Source organism: Notolabrus celidotus, chromosome 20 (assembly GCF_009762535.1).
Source record: "Notolabrus celidotus isolate fNotCel1 chromosome 20, fNotCel1.pri, whole genome shotgun sequence".
Taxonomy (NCBI): Eukaryota; Metazoa; Chordata; class Actinopteri; order Labriformes; family Labridae; genus Notolabrus; species Notolabrus celidotus.
Genome location: NC_048291.1, coordinates 1653220 through 1674837, shown reverse-complemented (window position 1 = coordinate 1674837; position 21618 = coordinate 1653220). Strand labels below are relative to the sequence as shown.

General features: G+C 43.0%; 1 protein-coding gene across 1 annotated transcript; it reads right to left on the bottom strand.

Moving 5' to 3' along the window:
• Positions 1-351: 351 nt before the first annotated feature.
• evplb (envoplakin b) lies at positions 352-18415 on the bottom strand. Its single transcript, XM_034712258.1, has 21 exons — positions 18322-18415; positions 17519-17673; positions 15921-16044; positions 15706-15834; positions 15418-15459; positions 15144-15305; positions 14762-14869; positions 14373-14468; positions 14173-14283; positions 13614-13760; positions 13367-13521; positions 11800-11897; positions 11459-11631; positions 11167-11345; positions 8163-8301; positions 7868-8061; positions 7629-7779; positions 6345-6428; positions 6117-6248; positions 4179-4271; positions 352-4064 (listed from the first exon to the last, which is right to left on the bottom strand). The coding sequence occupies exons 1-21, from the start codon at positions 18382-18384 to the stop codon at positions 573-575; spliced, it is 6027 nt and encodes a 2008-aa protein (XP_034568149.1). The 5' UTR covers positions 18385-18415; the 3' UTR covers positions 352-572.
• Positions 18416-21618: the final 3203 nt, after the last annotated feature.

The following is a 21618-nucleotide window of genomic DNA, read 5'->3' as shown; positions in this document are numbered from 1 at the left end:
CTTTAAATGTCTATGTGAGGCAATATGAGATTTTATAGAAAGAAGATACTCTGGCACACAGGAGCTTTAAATGCAAATGAAAAGTAGCTAATGTCCCTTCAGATTCACACAAATCATCATGTTTCACCTGCTGATCAATCAAGAGCTGAAACATGAAAAAGATTAGGCGTCTTTCTTTTGGTTTAAAGGTCTACATGCAACCTGGACACCTAAAGGTGACCCTAAGACAGCACTGAGCGGGATGTCGAGGGAGTTTTAACCCACAAACCTGGACTAGCCTGCGAATCAAATCAATCAAATCTACACACGTACCGTTCTTCATGTTTGAAATAACAGGACAGGACATAGTTGTGGAGTTTAATAAGCATTTATAAAGTGTTGAAAGAGCAAACAAGTTATTCATATAAAACAGAAAGTACCCCTCGTTTTTTACAGTAGACCCCTGAAACACACAGATTCACATGTACCGCTCCACCAAAAGCTCCAGAGTAAAAACATAACACTTTGGACTCTGAGTATCAGCTAGCTTCATGACACGACCTCGAGAAACAGCGGCACGTCAAACAATCCAGTTACATTCTATTGTAGGGGGAGTTGAAGCGGTAGTTTGAGTACGACGGGGCGTTGTAGGAATCAGTCGAGGCGACAGGAAGCAGCAGGAGACCCGTGAGGATGTCTTTCGTGCACCGATCCATCGCCTGCTTGTATGAAATCTTCTCCTTGGTGATCGGGTCTACCAGCTCCTTGGTGTAGGAGTCCTCGTCCTCCAGCTCTTTGGCGGTTGTGCTGTCGATGAATTTGGCGTCGAGAGCTTCTTGCAAGGTGAGGCGGCCTGCTTTAGACGGATCCACCAAACCACCGGTCAGCTGCTGGGCCTCCATGTACCGTTTGGCATTCTCTGCAGGGATGTACCCTTTCTGTGCTGCCGGTCCCACTGGGAGGCGCTCTTTGGTCCCGGGGTCTTCGACTCCAGTGAAAGCTTTCTGGGCGTTCAGGAGCTTGTACATTTGACTTGAGTCGATGAGGCCTTGTTGAGCCGCCTTGTGCACGGACAGCTTGTCCTTCTGGGTGAGATCCACGATTCCACCGGTGGCTGCTTGCGCCTCCAGCAGCTTCAGAGCCGTGTCGTTGTCGATGAGCTGGCGAGTCAGGGCGCTTCTTACTGACATGCGGCTGTCGGTGGTGGTGTCATAAATACCAGAGATGGGGAAGTTCTCGTCCCCTGTCGCAGCTGTGAGGTTGTTGGAGCTGCCGCTGAGGTGGGAGTTGAGGTTGGTTGCGGAGGACCGCAGGGGGGGTGGCATGGAGTTCAAAGGAGAGAGTGGGACCGGTTTGGTTGGTGATCTTGGAGGCGATACAGGAGGAATGTAAGGCTTTTGGGTTTCTCCAACAACAAGGAGGGCAAACTCAGAAATCTTCATCTTCCCGTCCTTGTAGCGCATCACATCGTACTGGGTCAGGCGACCGGCCCTCAGCGCATCCTTCACAGAGTACTGCTTACCACTCTTGCGGTCTTGCAGCATTGTGACGTCCCCGTCTGGACCGATTGAAGTGATTTCCTCCCAATCGCACTCCAGCTCCGACAGGTGGATGTACTGCTCGCGCTCGATCAGCCCCGCCACATAGGCCTCATAGGGATTCATGTTTTTCCCGGTCTCTGGATCCATGATGGTGATCTTCGTGGACAGGTTGGTCTCTCTGGTGTGAGTTTCGACCGTTTCCTCTTTCTTGATGTTGCCCCGCAGCTCGAGGATGAGCGCCTCCTTCATGTTTATGTTGTCCTTCTCGCTGAGGATATCTCTCTCCAGACGCTGAATCTCGGTGGACACTTTGTGGCTCCTCTGCCGTGCCATCTGGGTCCTCTCGTTCACCAGCTTGGACTGCTGCTGGAAGGTGAAGCTGATGCTGTGTCGTTGAGTCTCCAGCATTTTCAGCTGACCGAGGAGTTCCTCTCTCTCCCTCTTCAGAGCGTCTCTGTTTTTGGTGAGAGTGGACTCTTCATGAGAGGTCATAGACGTTGACGACTGCAGATGAGTAAATTTGATGTTGATGTTCTGCAAGTTATCCTCCATGTCCCGCCTGAGGTTCCTCTCCTGGGTTACTAAATCTCTCAGACGTTCCCTTTCGGCCTCGACTGCCGGGTCCTTCTCCACCCGGACCACTTCTCTGTAAACAACTTTCTCCAGTGACTTCTCCTTCTGCAGGATTTCCAACTTGTGCCTCAGGTTGCGGATCTCTCTCTCCAGGCGGTTGATGTTGGTGCCTTCAGTGTCCAAATTGGTGCGTAAGCCATCAGCAAGTCTCTCCAGCTCAGGGTCCCTCTCCACTTTCAGGACCTCCTCGATGACAATCTTCTCCTCGACAGGTGTCGGATTGTTCTCCAGTTCCAGGATGCGAGATCTGATCTGCCTGAGCTCCGACTCGATCTTAATCTTCTTCTGGCGGTCGTCCATCTGAGACAGGGTGCTCTCTTTGTCTTGAACCACGACCCTGAGCTGTCTGACCTCTAACTCCAGCTTCCTACGGGCTTTCATCTCCACGTCCAGGTTCTTGTTCAACTTCTCATGCTCCAGGATCTGCTTGGGATCCTTCTGAAGGCGTACCACTTCCTGCGTCACGATCTTCTCCTCGGGCTTCTGCCTCTCGAGGAGGATGTAGTGGTTCTGAAGATCGAAGAGAACCTCCTCCACGCTGCGGCGCTGCTGGATCTCCTCTCTGAGATTCCTCCGGAGTCTGTCTGCCTCTTTCTCAAGCAGAGGATCGTTCTCGTATTTGATGAGCTCTTTGTTGACCAGCTTGGTCTCCACCTTGGATTTCTCCGCTTTCAGCTCGTCTCTTTCTTTGCGCAGGCGGAGCAGCAGCTCGATGGTGGTGTCGTAGTTGAGCTGCAGGCGTGACACTTGGTTGTTCAGCCTTTGCAGCTCCCTGATGATCTCGGGGCTCTTCTCCTCTTTGATCACCTCTTGGGTCTTCTCCTTGAACTCCACTTTGGGTTTCTGGCTGCGCAGGGCCGTCAGGGTCGTCATCAGGGTGGTTATTTCTCCCTCTATGTCTGTGCGGTTACGGTCCGTGTCCTGTATCTCTTTCTTCAGACGCACCAGCTGGACTTCAGTCTCAGGATCCACTCTGTAGATCTCATTGATGTTCTCCTTGATTTCTACTTTCTGTCGGAGCCTCTCCACCTCACTGTAGCGGAGTTGAAGGGCGGTCAGATCCTTCATCAGGATAGATATCTCATCTTGCTCCTCTTTGATGGATAGGCGAAGCCTCTTGGCCTCTTCAATGGTTTCTGGATCCTGCTGGACTTGCTTCACCATCTTGCTGACTATCTTGGGTTGGATGGTGGGAATGACTCTCTCCAGAGTGTTGATCTCACTCCTGGTGCTGAAAATGCGATCATTCAGGGACTTCACCTGGGCCTCTCCGTCTGTGATATCGTGCTTGAATGTGATGATAGCTTTGAGCATCTGTGGATCCTTTTCCAGCCTCACCACTTCTTTCTTGACCACCTTCTCCCTGGTCTTCTGTTTCTTCTGGGACAGAACCGTGAGCTCGGTCTTCACATTAATTGTCTGGCTCTCCCTGGACTGGGTCTCAAGTCTTAACCTCTTGATCTCTTCTCTCATCTTCACAGCTTCTTTGTCCAGCTGCGGGTCTCTCTCGTACTCCGTCACAACCCTGTTCACCAGTTTGGGTACGATTTTGCTCAGCTGTAGTTCCAGTTTGATGATCCTCTCGTTTAGGATTTCGATCTCTGACATGGTGCCTGACCTCTTGTATGTTTCCTCCTGGATCCTTTTTCTCAGAGACTCAAGATCCGCCTCCAGTTTGGGGTCACGGTAGTACTGCACTATCTCCTTCTCCTCCAACCTCTCCACGCCTCTGCGGCTCTTCAGAGACATAAACCTCAGCCGGTATGTTTCCAGGTCTTTCTCAGCATGTAGGCGTCTGGCGATCTCCTCGTTCAGCTCGCTCTTCAGACTGTCGCTCTCCTCCAGGTCTTTCTTCTGGCTCTGGAGCTGCAGCTGCTGACTGATGACGACCTGATTCACTTGATCTTCATTCTGAGCACGAGTGACGGGACAAAGGAGAGAGAGAGGGTGTCATCAGGACGTCTGGCAGTGATCATTAAGGGCAGAAATGTTCATGCTGATGTGTTTTCATTTGAAACCTCATACCCTGGCCTTGAAGTACTTCGTTGTCCCCAGCTTGTTCAGCAGTTGGCTGTTTTCTGCAGACACCTCAGCGTAAAGGTTCAGAAGATCTTGCTCCTGCAGGGAGAACACATCAGAGTTACATGAGACATCTGTGTTTGTGTTCCTTGACTTCACTATTCTCATGATTCGATAAGAATGTGACTCTGATTACACGTAGGAAGACAAAGGGAAGTGAAGACGAGGACATTCAGGGACACACAAAGTGAAAACTACCAAAGCATGCTGGGATATTGATAAAGCTCATAGTTAGAGCTGGATCAGGCTTGGACCAGGTCTTAGTTATGCTGCTATAGGCTTAGACTGACACACTGGGATCCTGTCTTTCCCTCTCTCTCCTCTCTCTGCCTGTCTCTCACTTTAACTCTTCCTGTCCCATTAAAGTTACTAACCATAGACCTTTCTGGAGTCCCTGAGCTCCCTTGTCTCATAGGTTCCTCTGGATCTCTGATGTAGATTCCTTTTTGGGGGTCTGTTATTCATCCTTTCTTTCTTTCTTTCTTTCATTCCTTTTTCCTTTCCTTCCTTCCTTCCTGGCTTTCATTCCCTTTTTATTGCCTTTCATTCATTCCTTTCTTTCTTTCTTTCTTTCCTTTTTCCCTTCCTTCCTTCCTTCCTTCCTTCCTTCCTTTCATTCCCTTTTCCTTTCCTTTCATTCATTCCTTTCTTTCTTTCTTTCTTTCCTTTTTCCTTTCCTTTTTTCCTTTCTTCCTTCCTTCCTTCCTTCATTCCATTCCATTCCTTTCTTTCTTTTATTCTTTTCTTTCTTTCATTCCTTTTTCCTTTCCTTCCTTCCTTCCTTCCTTCCTTCCTTTCATTCCCTTTTCCTTTCCTTTCATTCATTCCTTTCTTTCTTTCTTTATTTTAATAATTCCTTTCTTTCTTTCCCTTTTCCTTTCTTCCTTCCTTCATTCCTTCATTCCTCTCTTTCTTTCTTTCTTTGCTTTTTCCCTTCCTTCCTTCCTTCCTTCCTTCCTTCCTTTCATTCCCTTTTCCTTTCCTTTCATTCATTCCTTTCTTTCTTTCTTTCTTTCCTTTTTCCTTTCCTTTTTTCCTTTCTTCCTTCCTTCCTTCCTTCATTCCATTCCATTCCTTTCTTTCTTTTATTCTTTTCTTTCTTTCATTCCTTTTTCCTTTCCTTCCTTCCTTCCTTCCTTCCTTCCTTTCTTTCTTTCTTTCCTTCGGTCCTTCTTTCCTTCCTTTCTTTCCTTCTTTCTTTCTTACACTCCTTTTTCCTCTCTTTTCATTTCTTACTTTCTTTAATTCCTTCCTTTCTTCACTTCTCTTTTCTTCTTTCTTTCTCTCCATGTCTCTTCATCCTTTATGTCTCCTTTTCTTATCCCGTCCTTTCCTTCTGTCATTCCTTCCCCATTTATCCTCCTCTTTTTCTTTCTTCTGTCTCCCTCTCTTCTCTCTTTTCTTAGACCTTTCTGGAGTCCCTGAGCTCCCTTGTCTCGTAGGTTCCTCTGGATCTCTGCTGCTGTGGACGTGCCAGACTCCAGCTGCTACAACTACTACTATCCGTCTCCCCACTATCATCTCTCTCTCTCTCTTCATCTCCCTCTATCCCTCTCTCCAACACGGTCTCAGCAGATGTGTGTCTAACATGAGTCTGGTCCTGCTGGAGGTTTCTGCCTGTTAAAGGAAGTTTGTCCTTGCCACTGTAACTTGCTAAATGCTGCAAAGTGCTCTGCTCATGGTGGATTAAGATGAGATCAGACTGAGTCCTGTCTGGAAGATGGGACTGGATCTGATCTGGTCTTGATGTTGGGTCTTTGTTAATAATAGAACATAGAGTACGGTCTAGACCTGCTCTGTTTGGAAAGAGTCTGAGGAGAACGTTTGTTGTGATTTGGTGCTTTATAAATAAAGGCTGATTGATGACTTCTTAGTCGACCGTACCTTTCTTTGCACAGCCTGAGCCATCGTTGAAGTGGAACGCTTCTTTGGGACTACTTCATCATCATCATCATCATCGTCGTCATCGTCATCATTCAGAAGGCCACGGTAAGTATTGGACCTGATGTCGTACTCCTGAAAAGAAAAGGTGTTATTAAAGTATGAAAGGAGAAAGTGCAGACTCTTTTTGAACCAGCGATGAAGAGGAGTCATCAAACTCTCTGAACTCACATTCAGGACGTTCTGCAGATCACGGGACAAAACCTTGACTTGGTTCAAATCCGCTGACTTCCTCTTGATGTCCTCCATCACTTTCTGAACAAGACATCCACAAATCACAGACAATGAGACAACGCAGTGTTTGGGTACAGTCTGAGTAAGAAAAGGCTGAGATGGTTAATGTGGATGACTCGTTCCATCGTGCACAAGTGAAGCCAAACATCCTCGGCCTCAAGGGCTGAGATCTTGCATATTTGAAGCCAGGGTCTGGAAAGTTCAATGACTCTAGCTTTTTTTCTGTTGCTTAGCGCCGCTGGAGTGTCTGCTTGTTGCAGCAGCTCTCTCTTGGTTGATCTTCTATCTGTTTAGTTCTCTTTGTATTTGGAGCCTGTCAGGACTTTTAAGGACTCATTTGTTGACCATGGACATCAAACTGTCTACGTCTGCAGGGGTGTTTTCACTAGTTTTGTTCCTGTATGTGTCCAAAGATCCTGCGTGTAACCATGGTAAGATTGTTTACATACAAGATCAGCTGTTAGCAGCCCGTAGCATGTCGATGCTAAACAATGCAAGGCCCGATGTTCCCTGTGAGCTGAGGAGAAGGAGGCGGGGACGACGTGCTGGTACTGAGGTGCAAGCTAAAGGAGACAACATGGACCTGTCCTTCCACCCACCGTTAAGGGGAATGTAAGATCTATCTACGATAAGGTGGACTAGCTAACCCGGCACCAGAGTAGCATCATGCTAACAGAGCTAACACCGGACACGAACGCCACATTGGAAGGATTTCACCTGCTGTGGGCGGACAGGATACAGGAGAGCCAGACTGGACTAACTGGTGAAGAAGGCCAGCTCAGTCCTGGACCCTGTGGAGGTGGTGGCTGACAGGAGGATTATGTCCAAGCTGTCGTCTCTGATGGACATTTCTTTCCTATATATATTCTTGTTGAATTCTTGTTCTGTACACCTTCTTGTTTGCTGCTGTAACTCCAGGAATTTCCCCGTTGTGGGACGAATAAAGGAGGATCTTATCTTATCTTATCTTATCTTGTTTCCTCTCACTGTTTTCCTCCTCTACTCTGATAATCTGGAGCCTCATTGGTCCACAGAGCTGCCAATCATGACGTTTCCTCTCCTTTTGTAGCATCAAATAACCTAAATCAATCCAACCCTTGTGCCATCTTTATGATGTATTCTGCAGCCGGTCAGTAGGGGGAGCTCCAACAGTTTTGGCTTCACTCATAAGGAGCTGTCATGTCCGTCCCTGTTCTTATGTAGAGAAATACGTTCACGCACCTTCTGAGAGTTCTCCTTGACCGTTATCTGCGCCACGCTGTCACTCGGTTTGATTTTATTATCGGGCAGATTGACCAAGAAGAAATCCAGGGAGTGAGCGGCGTTCTGGAAGTCCTGGTATTTATTGGTTGCATCCTTTAGGAGAGCAGACCTGGAGCAAAGTTTAAAAAGCATAAACAAAAAGTGTGATACTCACATCTTTTATATATCAGGATGATGTAAGAGCGAGGTTTGCTCACCTGTCCTGGAGCTGACTGCTGACGTTCATGTAACGGTTCTTCAGCTGCTTCACCTCGTTCTCCTGCCGCCGGATGTCTGGACAGTACTCTTGGAAGCTCTGCTGCAGGGAGCTGCTCGCCTGCTGCGTCAGGTCCAGGTCTTTGCCTAGTTTATTCATCGCGTCTTTCTGTGACGTCAGATCCTTACGGAGAGCCTGTTTGGAGAACAACACAGCAGGTTTGTCTCCTCAGATCTTCTGTGCTCTCTCACCTTCACATCCTTTAACTCATTCAGCGTCACTGTAGAGGAGGTTACCTGCAGCTCCTGGTTGCGGGTTTGGAGAGCCTTGGGTTGATTAAGAATGGAGCCATCTTTAACCAGCTGATCCTCGTACCCAGAGACCATGCCTTCCACATGCTTCATCTGCCTCTCAAGGTACATGGAGGCTGTAGCTCTGTTACAGAATAATAGAGAGGTGTGGGTGTAAGTTTTCACATTTGTAAATATAGATGTGCTGGAATCAAATATATGAGAGAGGAGCTATGTAACTTATTATGATCAGTTATTGTTCTTTTCTGTTGATTCTATTTATTGAATACCGTGAATGCTTCTGAATCATGGGTCAGTGTAGTGTATCGTATTGTATCATAACATATTGTATAGTATAGTGTCGTTAATAAAGGTAACAGTAAACAGTCTGTGTCTGGATTCATCACACATTCCTTTTTCCATTTGTTGAAAGATCGATTAAACCAAACAGATAAATGTAAATAATGCAAACTAGCTGGTCTGTGGTAAACATGGAGACACAGTTTAATAAGCTGTGGATCTAGTTTTGTTGGTGATCTGCTGTTCTAAATTTAATTTACTAGGATATGTTCATTTTCAGAATGTTTCATGAAACAGGATCAGACTGAAGGTTAACTACTATTTTATAATGTAAAACTACCTCTGCAACTCACCACTGCACTTTATCATATTATTTTAGCCTGTACATATTAGTCATGCCTATTTGTTGTTTCTTTGTATTTATAGCTAAGGTTATTGTTATTATATTTTTATTTTATTTTTTATTGTAGTTCTTATTCTTATTCCTATTCTGCCTTGTACAAAGAGAGCACAGTTTACTAAAGTCAAATTCCTTGTGTGTTCAAGCATACTTGGCGAATAAAGCTGATTCTGATTCTGATTCTGAGGTTGTGCTGTTATAGAGAATATCAGCACAGTTATTATCATGGCCTCAGACTGCAGCATGTTCCATTCTATTCTTTCATTCCATTCTTTCATTCCATTCTGTTCCATTCTATTCTATTCTATTCTATTCTATTCAATTCCATTCTTCATCTATTTCATTCCATTCTATTCAGAATCAGAATCAGAATCAGAATCAGCTTTATTCGCCAAGTATGCTTGAACACACAAGGAATTTGACTTTAGTAAACTGTGCTCTCTTTGTACAAGGCATAAGAATAAGACTAAGAATAAGAACTACAATAAAAAATAAAATAAAAATATAATAACAATAACCTTAAGCTATAAATACAAAGAAACAACAAATAGTGCATCCATTTCAAGATCCTGCTCACCACATACAAATCCCTCAATAACCTGGCCCCCCCATACCTCACTGACCTTCTCCAGTACTACCACCCCTCCCGCCGCCTCCAATCCTCTGACTCCAACCTCCTCACTCCCATTACTAAATCCAAGCACCGTACCTTGGGGGACCGGGCCTTTGCCATAGCCGCCCCCACCCTCTGGAACTCTCTCCCCCCACACATCCGTGCTTCTGACTCACTTCATTCATTTAAGAAACAGTTAAAAACTTACCTTTTCAAACAGGCATTCCCCACACATTCATTATTCCACCTCTTCCCTTGTCGTCTGTTTGTCTTGTATGTCTTTATTGTATTTATTTATTGTCTCTCTTGTAAAGCGTCTTTGAGTTCTTGAAAAGCGCTCTATAAAACTTAGGTATTGTTATTATTATTTAATAGGCTTGACTAATAGGTACAGGCTAAAATAATATGATAAAGTGCAGTGGTGAGTTGCAGTTGTTCTATTCTTCCATTCCAATCTATTCTATTCTGTCTTTTCATTCTATTCCATTTCATTCTGTTCCATTCTTTCATCACATTCTATTCAATTCAATTCAATTCAATTCTATCCTTTCATTCTGTTCCATTCAATTCTATTCTATTCTGTTATATTCCATTCCATTCTTCATCTATTTCATTCCAATCTATTCTATTCTATCCTTTCATTCTATTCCATTCCAGTCTTTCATCCCATTCCATTCTTCATCTATTTCATTCCATTCTATTCTTTCATTCCATTCAATTCTATTCTGTTCCAGTGTTTATAATTTGATGTCACATGATAGCAAAAAAAGGCCAGTGTACTTAAATGAGCAAAGATACATTATTATTATTATTATTTATAATTATAGGGAGTATGTGCTGTTTCTTTAAAATGTATCTTGAAGTGTTTTAATCATTGACTGTTGTTTGTTGTTTTTATACTCCTGAGCAGGCAGTGTGATGTGTCTCACTAAAGTCAGAGACAGAATAACTTTAGGGGATGATGAGATATATTGTATCCTATGATGTTGCATCATAATGTTTCATATTTCAAGACCTACCGACCTTTTAAGTCTCCCTTTTAACTGAGTTTTATTTCACCATACTTTATTTATTTTAAGTATAGCATTTTATTATATTCTAATGGTTTAATATTTTAGTGTTTTATTATCTTAGAAATTTTAAGTTGCTTTTTTTGTACAGCACTTTGTGTTACGATGTCATTGTATTAAAGGACTTTATAAATAAAGTTTGATTTCTTGAAATCATGTTGATTTGTTTCAAATCATGACTTTGTATTGTATCTAATTTGGATCTTCCCACATCACATAATATCTTGATTTGTATAATAGTTTCTGTACTGTATCCTGTCGTATATTATCATCTTGTGTTTTATCATATCACACTGTGTTGTGTTATATTGTATTTAACTTCCTGTGTTGTGTTATATTGTATTTAACTTAGTGTTGTGTTATATTGTATTTAACTTCCTGTGTTGTGTTTTTTGTATTTAACTTCCTGTGTTGTGTTATATTGTATTTAACTTCCTGTGTTGTGTTATATTGTATTTAACTTCCTGTGTTGTGTTATATTGTATTTAACTTCCTGTGTTGTGTTATATTGTATTTAACTTCCTGTGTTGTGTTATATTGTATTTAACTTCCTGTGTTGTTATATTGAATTTAACTTCCTGTGTTGTATCAGACTGGTTTGGTTCATGTGTATTCAGACTCTCTTACTTTTTGTTGTACAGGTCTAGCAGGGCGTTGATGTCATCGATCTTGTTGTTGGTGGTGTTGAGTTTGACGGGCAGCGTGGAGGCGGTCGGTCCCAGAGGTTTCTTGGCCAGGATCGGCTCCATCTCTCTCTGAACCGCAGACTTCTCCGACTCCAGCTTCCTCACAGCCTGAGCAGACGCCTGAAGGGAGAGTCCAACTGTGTTACTCATCAAGACCAGACAGACTTTTCTGAACATGCTGGAGATGAGAATATAAATAAATCTGTAGTTACACAAACGTCGTGTTTACTCACCTCATGCTCTTGCAGCCTGTTGGCCAGGTCCTGTGTGGGGTTGCGGTTGTCGAGTGGGGTTCTTAGTCGACTTTGGATTTCTTTTTCAGCTCGTTCCAGGGCTTTGTTGATCCGGTCCAGTTCACTGGCTAACTCTGCAGCTCTGGGATCCTCCTTAACTGTCGCTACGGTGGCTGAGGAGGAGCAAAGACGATGGAAGGCCTTGTTGTTGTTGTTGTTGTTGCTTTACTTTTCTAACTTAGCCTTGTAGTAGATATATATATATATGTATTTTATGTATAAGGGGAGGCATGGTAATCTTAGTCAGGGACATAAAGATAAAAGTTCTCTGATGTTCTCACCTGCCTTCTGCGGCCGAACCGTCTCCACATTCGGGTTCTTCAAGGAGGTTAAGAGGGCGGATCTACGACCCTTCAGACCTGTCAGAGCTTTTTCCAAACTGAACACACACACACACAAACACACACACACACACACACACACACACACACACACACACGCCACACACGCACACACACACACACACCACACGCACGTTTAATTCAAGTCTATCGCAGGCTTTGTCACTTTCTTTCCTTTTTCCTTTCCTTTCCTTCCTTCCTTCCTTCCTTCCTTTCTTTATTTTTTTCCCTCTTTCATTCCTTTTTCCTTTCCTTTAATTTCTTTCTTTCTTTCACTCATTCCTTCCTTCCTTTCTTTCTTTACATCTCTCTTTCTTTCATTCCTTCTTGCTTTTTCTTTCCTTCCTTTCTTTCTTTCTTTCTGTCTTTCCTTCCTTTCTTTCTTCCTTTCTTTCTTTCCTTCCTTTCTTTCTTTCTTCCTTTCTTTCTTTATTTTTTTCTCTCTTTCATTCCTTTTTCCTTTCCTTTAATTTCTTTCTTTCTTTCACTCATTCCTTCCTTTCTTTCTTCACATCTCTCTTTCTTACATTTCTTCTTGCTTTCTTTCTTTCCTTCCTTCTTTCCATCTTTCCTTCCTTTCTTTCTTTCCATTCATTCTTTCTTTCCTTTCTCTCTTTCTTTCCTTTCTTTCTTCCTTCCTTTCTTTCTTTCCTTTCTTTCTTTCTTTTATTTCTCTCTTCCTTTCTTCCTTTCTTCCTTTCTTTCCTTTCTTTCTTTCTTCCTTTCTTTCTTTCCTTCCTTTCTTTCTTACTTTCTTCCTTTCTTTCCTTCCTTCCTTTCTTTCTTTCTTTTTTCTCTCTATCTTCCTTCCTTCCTTCCTTCCTTCCTTCCTTCCTTCTCCTTTCTTTTATCAATGGGATCTGTTTTCTGATAGATTAATAAAAGTCATGTCCTTAAATCCAGATGATCCCTCTTCTACAAATAAGATCTCAGCTTGAAAAATGTCTGAAATGTTCCTTTCTTTCTTTCTTTTTTCTCTCTTTCATTCCTTTTTCCTTTCCTTTAATTTCTTTCTTTCTTTCACTCATTCCTTCCTTCCTTTCTTTCTTCACATCTCTCTTTCTTTCATTCCTTCTTGCTTTCTTTCTTTCTTTCCTTCTTTCTTTCTTTCTTTCTTTCTTTCTTCCTTCCTTCTTCCTTTCTATTATCAATGGATCTGTTTTCTGATAGATTAATAAGTCATGTCCTTAAATCCAGATTATCCGTCTTCTACAAAATAAGATCTCAGCTTTAAAAATGTCTGAAATGTTAAATAAACTTGTTTCTTCTAAATGAAAACTCAAAACAAGATAATTTCAAGATTGTTTGACTGAACAAGATATTTAAGATGTCTTAAAACAAGTCCCTCTATCTCACTCAAATCTTACTGTTCAGTAAATTGATCTTAAATCAAGAGGGAGAAGACATTTAGACTAAACATGAGATCATTTCACTTGGTAAGATTAGGAGTTTTTTCAGTGTGTTGTAATCACATAGGAACAATAGTACCCTGTGTGATTCTTCATACCTGTCTACTGTCTCCATGGTCTCAGCATCAGGCGGAGGGATCATGAAACACGCCCCAGGGAGGGTCTTAGTCTTCCCACTGCTGTTCTGAAGCACCCAGTCCTTATTATCAGAGTTGGACTTCAGCTTCAGAGTGTCTCCACGCCTCACGTCATCCTGAAACAGAAACAAGTACATGTTTGTTCTTCTCACCGTCTGTCTCTCACATTCCTCACATAAAGGTTTGTGTAAGCGACGGCTGGTCCTACCTCCTCGTCCGCCCAGTCACACAGCGCCACTGCAGGGGTCGGTTTGGTGGGCTGGACTCGGCGTAACTTCAGAGGAGCGATGGTGCCGCTGAGCTCTTTGAGGGCAGCCAGGCGCTCCTCGTTCCTCCTTACAGCTGGTTCGTCTCCCTGAGGAGGAGTTAGGATTCAAGTTAGGAAAAACAGTCTGTATGGAGAGGAACAGCAGGAGGAACACAATCCAGCGTACTGACACAATCTGAGGAGGTTTTCTTTCTCTCTATAAACAGATATCTGCATGAAGAGCAGCTAACAATCACACTGAGACACAAATCTGCTTGATGCTGTGTCACTAAAGACAATCAGCGCCTAGATTTCCTGACTTCCCTGAACGCAGCATCAGAAATGATGGATCCCACCTCCATTCAACAAACAAACATTGTAGACGTAGTTTTCTTCTCCTCTTGAGGACAGACCTGACAAAGCTGTTAACTACAAGATAAGTTATCTGGATGACTGAGCCATAAAACCTCTTTATGTTTGGACTGTAATAAAGTACACAATGATAAGAACAAAGTGTTACCTCTATCGCCAGCAGGGCCTCGGGGTTGCTCTTGTTGGTGAGAGACTTCGGGTCCAGCGTGCCGTTGAGTCTCTTCAGGGAGTCGGACAACGTCTCGGCCTCCAGCTGGAACTGCATCCAACAAATCAACAGGTTAAAACACGGCAGGAAGTGGATTTAGTGGAAGAATGGACTTGGGATCAGTCACAGAAGTGCTCTACCTTCTTGTAGTCCTCGATCATGTCCAGGTGAGTTTCCTGGGCCAGACACAGGTTGAGGAACGCCTGCCACTCGTTCTGCACAGCCTCTGCGTGTGCCTGAAAGGACAGATATTTACTCTTTGGTTTCTGCACTTCTACTTTGCTGCCATGTTGCATGTTCCTGCAGGAATTTCACATTGCTACATTTATCATGCATGAGTCCTAAATCATCAGCTGCATGCATGCATGGATGGCAAACAGGGAAATGGCGATAAGACACCACAGGTAAAAACTGCAGTGTTAATTTAACCCCCTCCATCTTTAGACTCAAAGAAGAGATGGATGGATGGATGGATGGATGGATGGATGGATGGATGGATGGATGGATATCTGTCAGCTGACAGGTGTACCTTTATCGACCGTGTTCCTGGGTGTTTCTTTTCCACCAGAGCTTCTCCTTTCTCCTGCAGCTCGTTGACTTCGCTCTCATGAGCCAACAGTCCGCTGGTTTTGAATTTCTGCAGACAAGCAGAGACAGCAGAAAGAGAACGTTACATCATCAGTGTATAGATTGTACTTTTTTTTACGGGTGTTTGGATCTCTGTGATGTTTTCGTACAGAATCTTGTTTAAAGTATTTAAAATAATAAATTCTCCCTGCAGCTTTTTCAGCTTCTACAAACTATACAGGTTACACAAGTCCATGCAGACAGAGGAACTCGCTCCAGGGCGGGCTGACAAACAAACTCTCCTCTTCTCCAAACAGGACCTTCGTTCAAACCTTCCTCCTCACCTCATACTCCATGCGGACACCTGGGGCGTCCGCCATCTGATCGCTCCAGTCCCTCCCCAGGATCCTGTCCTGCTGGCCTGAGAGGTAGCCCAGCTCCTTGCTGCAGCTCTGAATGTACTCGTACAGAGACGCTAGGTTGTTTTTTCTCTCCTGGGAGCTCTCCTGCAAAAAGAAAACACAACTTTCATGCAAGATAAACACAAACAGATCCTTTTGAACTTCATGAAAGTTCTTAAAACAACTGGAGTGACTCATTAGAGGAGATTAAACTCACGTAGAGTTTGGCGTATTTCTCTTTCAGAGCGGGGTACTGGTCCTGTGAAGAAAAAGAGGAAACACAGGTGAGTGATTCCTCCTCCTGAGTGTCATCTCTACCTTTACCTCTTCATGACGACACAGAATGCATCCTGGGAAAGTTTGTATTTAACTGTGAAGACCTCCAAACTCCAGAGTGTCGTAACTGAGAGCCCCATCCAGCAAACTCCAGGAGTGGATGTGCAAATATCACCTCTCATCCTTACTCCACCTGTCTCACGTGCATGAACACTTTGTGTGTTGTTACCTTCGGGGTGGTGCTGGGCTGCAGCTGGGAGCTGTAGGCCTCGATGGACTGGTGCTGGATGCTGTGTTCTGCGATCTGCTTCTCCACGTCGGACAGTTTGGGGCCGTACGGCTCAGAGTTTAACTGTTTCTGTAAAGTAAGAACAGAAAACACTTCAGCCTGAGACAACAGCGGATCGTTACGAGGTTCAGCGCTGAGAGGACGCTGACACTGACCTGTTGTTCATCCAGAAGAGGACCCCAGTTGATCCGGGGGGTGGCCTCAAGATTTTGCTTGCGTTCGTACAGCTTCCTGTAGGTGGCGCAGTCTCTCACCCAGCGGTCGTGCAGATTTTTCACACTGAGGAAAAGGAGACAGAAGCATTTCTAGCTTCAAGTTGAAACGCTAGATTCACCAGAGACCGGCCTACAAGACTTCTGCAGGTACAGCTTTGATCTCGCTCCTGCAAACATCATGAATCTTTACTCTATGCTTCGTCAAGATCCCAAAAGTTGTCTGCTGCTTTTCTCTAAATGTTCTTATACAGTATCTCATAAAAGTGAGTCCACCCCTCACACTTCTTCTAAAGATGAAGCACAAGAAAGCCTGTAAACAGTCTGCTAAAGACAGCAGACTAAGGACATGGATTACTGGAGCCATGTCTTGTGGTCTGATGAGACCAAGATAAACTTATTTGGCTCAGATGGTGTCAAGCGTGTGTGTGGGGGCGCCCAGGTGAGGAGCACAAAGACAAGTGTGTGTTGCCTACAGTCAAGCATGGTGGTGGGAGTGTCATGGTCTGGGTCTGCATGAGAGCTGCCGGCACTGGGAGCTACAGTTCATTGAGGGAACCATGAATGCCAACATGTACTGTGACATACTGAAGCAGAGCATGATCCCCTCCCTCCAAGACGGCCCCTGCCTTGATAAAGAAGCTGAGGGTGAAGGTGATGGAGTGGCCAAGCATGTCTCCAGACCTAAACCCTTATTGAGCATCTGTGGGGCCTCCTCAGACAGAAGGTGGAGGAGCACAAGGTCTCTAACATCCACCAGCTTCATGGAGGAGTGGAAGAGGACTCCAGTGGGAACCTGTGAAGCTCTGGTGAACTCCACGCCCAAGAGGGTTCAGGCAGTGCTGGAAAATAATGGTGGCCACAGAAAATATTGACACTTTGGGCCCAACGTGGACATTTTCACTTAGAGGTGCACTCACTTTTGTTGCCGGTGGTTTAGACATTAATGGCTGTGTTGAGTTATTTTGAGGGGACAGTAAATTTACACTGTTAAACAAGCTGTACACTGACTACTTCACATTATATCAAAGTGTCATTTCTTCAGTGTTGTCCCATGAAAGGATCTAATTAAATATGTGCAGAAATGTGAGGGTGTGCTCACTTTTGTGAGATACTGTATTTATCATTTTGAAGAAAACAAGGTTAAAGCAAGAAAATAAAACACAAATAGACATTTAAATTAGTTTTACACTCTCTAACAAACCTAACGTGTTCCTGATGTGTCCCACAGAGAGAACTTTTTACTGATTCCTTTCACTGAGTTGAACTTTTACTCTTGCAAATTTGAATCTACTTCCTCATCTGAGTCTTTCTTTCTGTGCGTGTGTGTGTGTGTGTGTGTGTGGGCTGCATGTTTGCATGAAAGGTGCTTCATAAATCGCTGACTTGTGTTGATTGCAGACGGGTGAGGATTGTCGTGGGGAATGTAGAAGTGACACTTTGCGTGGGGCAGGTCTGGATGGTATGCGACGTGTCGGGTTCTGGGTGTGTCTCCTGGCACCCTCTGTGTTTGTGTTCGATCGTTTGTAGAGTAAACTCACTCCTTCTCGATCTCCCCGGCCTGCGGGTGCTGCAGCTTCTTCGACTTGTCCACGTCCATGAAGAGATCCTTCAGCAGCCCCTCGGCCTGCGCCAAAGTCTCTGAGTTCGCCTTCTGGTGGACCAGGGCCTGGCTCTTCAAGTCCCGTTCTGTGTCCTGAAGGAGCAGAGACAGATCAACATGTTTTAATCTAACTTCTGCTTCAGCAGCACTTTACAAGTTAGAGTAAGATAAAGGAAGTAGTTTGTAGTTGGCTGCATCTGATCTTACTTTCATACTCAAAATCGTTCCTACTTTTGTCTCTAAATACATTTCCAAACACTTCAAACTTAAAGACGACGTTGCACGGCTCCATTTCATGCACCCTCAATAAAAACATCTTCACTTGAAGTTAAAGGAGAAGGAAGTTTATGCAGACACTTTAATGAAGGGTTGACTCCATGGAAGTCATATTAATCAAAAGATTCTGCAGGAAACTGAACTCCAGAACAAAAAGACGAACTGCAGTCCAGAGACAAAGTGACAAACTGCTCTGAGAACAGCTTTTCAAGTTTCAAATGAAGCCCGTCTGAAGGAGCCACATCAAAAAGTCTTTATTTATAACCTGAGTCTGATTGAACCCTCACATCTCAGTGTGTTGACTTCATCATGTTCCAACCATGCAGCTTTATTTCACCTTGAGGTGAAAGTTTCTTTGCACCGACATCAAACACTCAAAGAGAGAACTAAACTCAGGTCAAGCAGGTGATTGCATTCCTCCTTTACTTATCACATGGGCGTACACGTAATCGAATCTGATCTCACCTCAGCCATCAGCTCCTCTGATCGCAGGATGTCCTTCTCCACCTGGTCTGCATTCTTCTGCATGCGAGAGATCACTACAGCCAGCTCATTGGCCTGACTCCTGAAACGCAGAGAGAACAGGGTCAGAGAGGGTGATGGTGCAGAATCTGACGTGATCCTTTCCTTGATTTGAAGAAGAACTAACAGAGTGATCTAAGTCGGCTTCTCTCTGTATCTCTAAGCATCCTAAAGTCTGAAGATGTTTTGTCATTGAGGAGGAAAAGGACGAGGAATTAGATTTTGATTTAAGTATCCTAGGAGAGTTCAGCGCTCAGTGCAGCGTCCTGTATCTTTATGTTTCAGGAGAGATCTTTGACTTCAGGACACTTGGGCATCATGCTGCAAAACAGTCCTTACACTGACCTCGAGTCCTACAGTTATTCAAAGTGAGAAAGCGTTTAAGCATTTAACATTTAGTTTACACTTTAAGAGTGTTTTGTAATTTCTATTTATTCATTTTCTTATCTATTTTAAAATCACAGCAAACACTCTGAGGTTTTTCATTCTAATAATCATATTTCTGTATTTTATAATCAGTCAGATGTTTTTGTTTTACTGGGGTAGAAATTAGGAGTAAATACAAAATTCAGATATTCTCCTGTCTTTTCTTTAAATGTTCATTAGAGAGAAATACTGGACTCTACACTCTCATTAATATACATTTTAGCTGATGTTTTTTGTGCAGGATAAATTGAATATTTCCCTCTGAGAGTGAAGTAAAGTAGAAATGAGAAGTAGCATATATCAGACATACTTAAGTAGTAGTATCTCATTACTGTAATCTATAGATGAGGATCAGGGACACAGTAATTAAAAATAATAATTTTGAGGTCTGACTTTTTGTCTCAGAATTCTAAGAATGGGTCAGAGAGTTGTAAGAAAAAGTCCAGGATGTTTTATTTTTGTGTGTTTACTCAGAGAGGATAGAGCGGTGGATAGAGAAGGGAAAGTGGACATAAGGCAGAGGGACACAAGCCTAGGCGGTCCACTTTGAGGACTACAGTCTCTTTACTTTGGGCGCATGACTTAACCTATGAGAAAGGAGAGCACACTGAACGCTCAGAACCTCTGAGTTTATCTCACCAGCTCTGAGAAAAAGTGAGGATTGTGAATTCAATCACATTATTCTATGAGAAAAAGACAGAAATCTGAGTTTTATCTGAATTCTGAGATAAAATAGTCAGATCCTCAAATTAAAAATTCAAAAAAAGTTGAATTTTAAGATAAATAATTCTGAGTAAACAGTCAGATTCTGAGAAGAAATAGTCAGAATCCTCAAATAAAAAATCAGGGAAAAATAGTCCGATCTCTGAGAATAAAAATCCAGAAAAATAGTTAAATCTAAGAAAATTCAGAATTCTACTAATTAACATTCTAAGGAAAAAAATCTGAATTTAAAGATAAGAAATTCTGAGAAAAAACGTCAGATGCTAAGATTAAAAAAAATCTGAAAATAAATAGAATAAGGACTTCAAAAATCTCAGAAAGGTCAGAAAACAAAAAAATTGCTAATATTAAAGACTTTTTTTTAAAATGTTGGAATGTGACTTACATCTTAAAATGTCATTAAAAAAGTCTGAGCTCTGAGAGAAATGTCAGAGATGATTAGTCCCCCTGTGGAGTGTTCTCTGAGGTCTGACCTGTTTATTATAATATATAATGCTGTCATTGTCTTCTGTAGTTTTCTTATAGATCACTTAGTCCCTTCTGAGCTCTGAGTTGGAAATGAATGATCTCAAACAGGAAGTGATGATCAGAGATGATCCCACACAATGATTCCTCATTTCCTCACCCAAGCCGTCCTCACAAACTCTTCTGCAGACCTGTTTGTGCTCTCTGCTGTTTGTTCAGTCATTCCTCCTCCACTGTGATATGAACGCCAACTATTCATTCTGACACACCCTGATCAGGACCCACGGGGCGCAGTGAGGAGGGGAGGGGGGGGGGCAGGAATGTGGTCCTGGTTTGGCACTGACATTCCTGCTCTTATCAAACCAGAGCTGTCATTAGTTTCTAACGAGGCGGGGACGGTTGTAGTCAGAGATTACTGCTCGTAGTAGGCGGAGTCTCAGAGAGCGATTAGTCTTTTTAATTGCTTTCTGTGGAACGAGAACTCAGGTACAAGTCAGGAACTGTAGAACCCTATTGAGTCTTTTTTTTCATGACATCCCTGTCTTCTCTTTTTCACTTCTCCTCTTTTTAGAGGTAAACAAGGACTACATTGAGTTTTTTAAATTGACTAACCTGCTCATCTAGTCACTGCTTTGCGCTTAATATGACTTTACTGCTGCTTTAGTTATCAACAAGTGGAGTGAACATGAGGTCAGCTGAAGGAAATCATCACTGGATCATTCTTTAATAATAAATATCATCCAAGCTTCCAAAGGTCATAATTTACAGTTTTAACTCTTAATGTTTGAATGTTTTCATTCTAAACATGACTAACTTTTAAATGAGGGACTGTTGGGTTGGAAAGGAACCATCATAGTGTTTCTTTCCTCTAATCACTGGCATTTACAAACCGAACATTACATGATAAGCTGAGAGATTACAACAGTAACATGCTGCAGTACAAGACTCTATCTTTAAGGTAGTGTAAGTAATTTTGTAGGTGTATACGATCCACTGACTGCTCCTCTCAAAACTTCCTCTTATCTGTGCTGCAGAAGTCCAACATGTGGGTGTCTTCATTCATCTCTCAGAGCAGCTTTATGAGCAGCAGATCTGAGGTCCTGTCATTATGAAGTCTTATCACTCTGAAGGTCGAGGAGGAGTCAGGGTGGATATCAGCGTGGATCCCATCAGGCTGTACAGTCACGCTGATATCCAGCTCACTGAACGACTCAAGTCTGATGTCCTTTAATACAACAGATTTAACATTGTATTTAGTCCTGACATCAATCAGAAAGAAAACTATGTTCTTATTTTTAGTTTAGTTCCAGGATGGAGTATCACTCTGTGTCTATATATATAATTAAGTTTACCTGCTTCTTTGTGTTGATTTATCTGCTTTTCATTCAAAAGGTTAAATAAGTTTCAACTAACATATGATGAGATACATTACAATACTTTACACTATAATACAATATAAGAAGATAATATATGAACCCAAGCAATACGATACCATGGGATAGAACTCATAACGAAATATGATATGATACAAAATGATACACTACGATAAGATACGATACAATATGACGGTACAGTACGATACCATACAATATGACGATACGATTTGATAGTGTATGATAAGATACA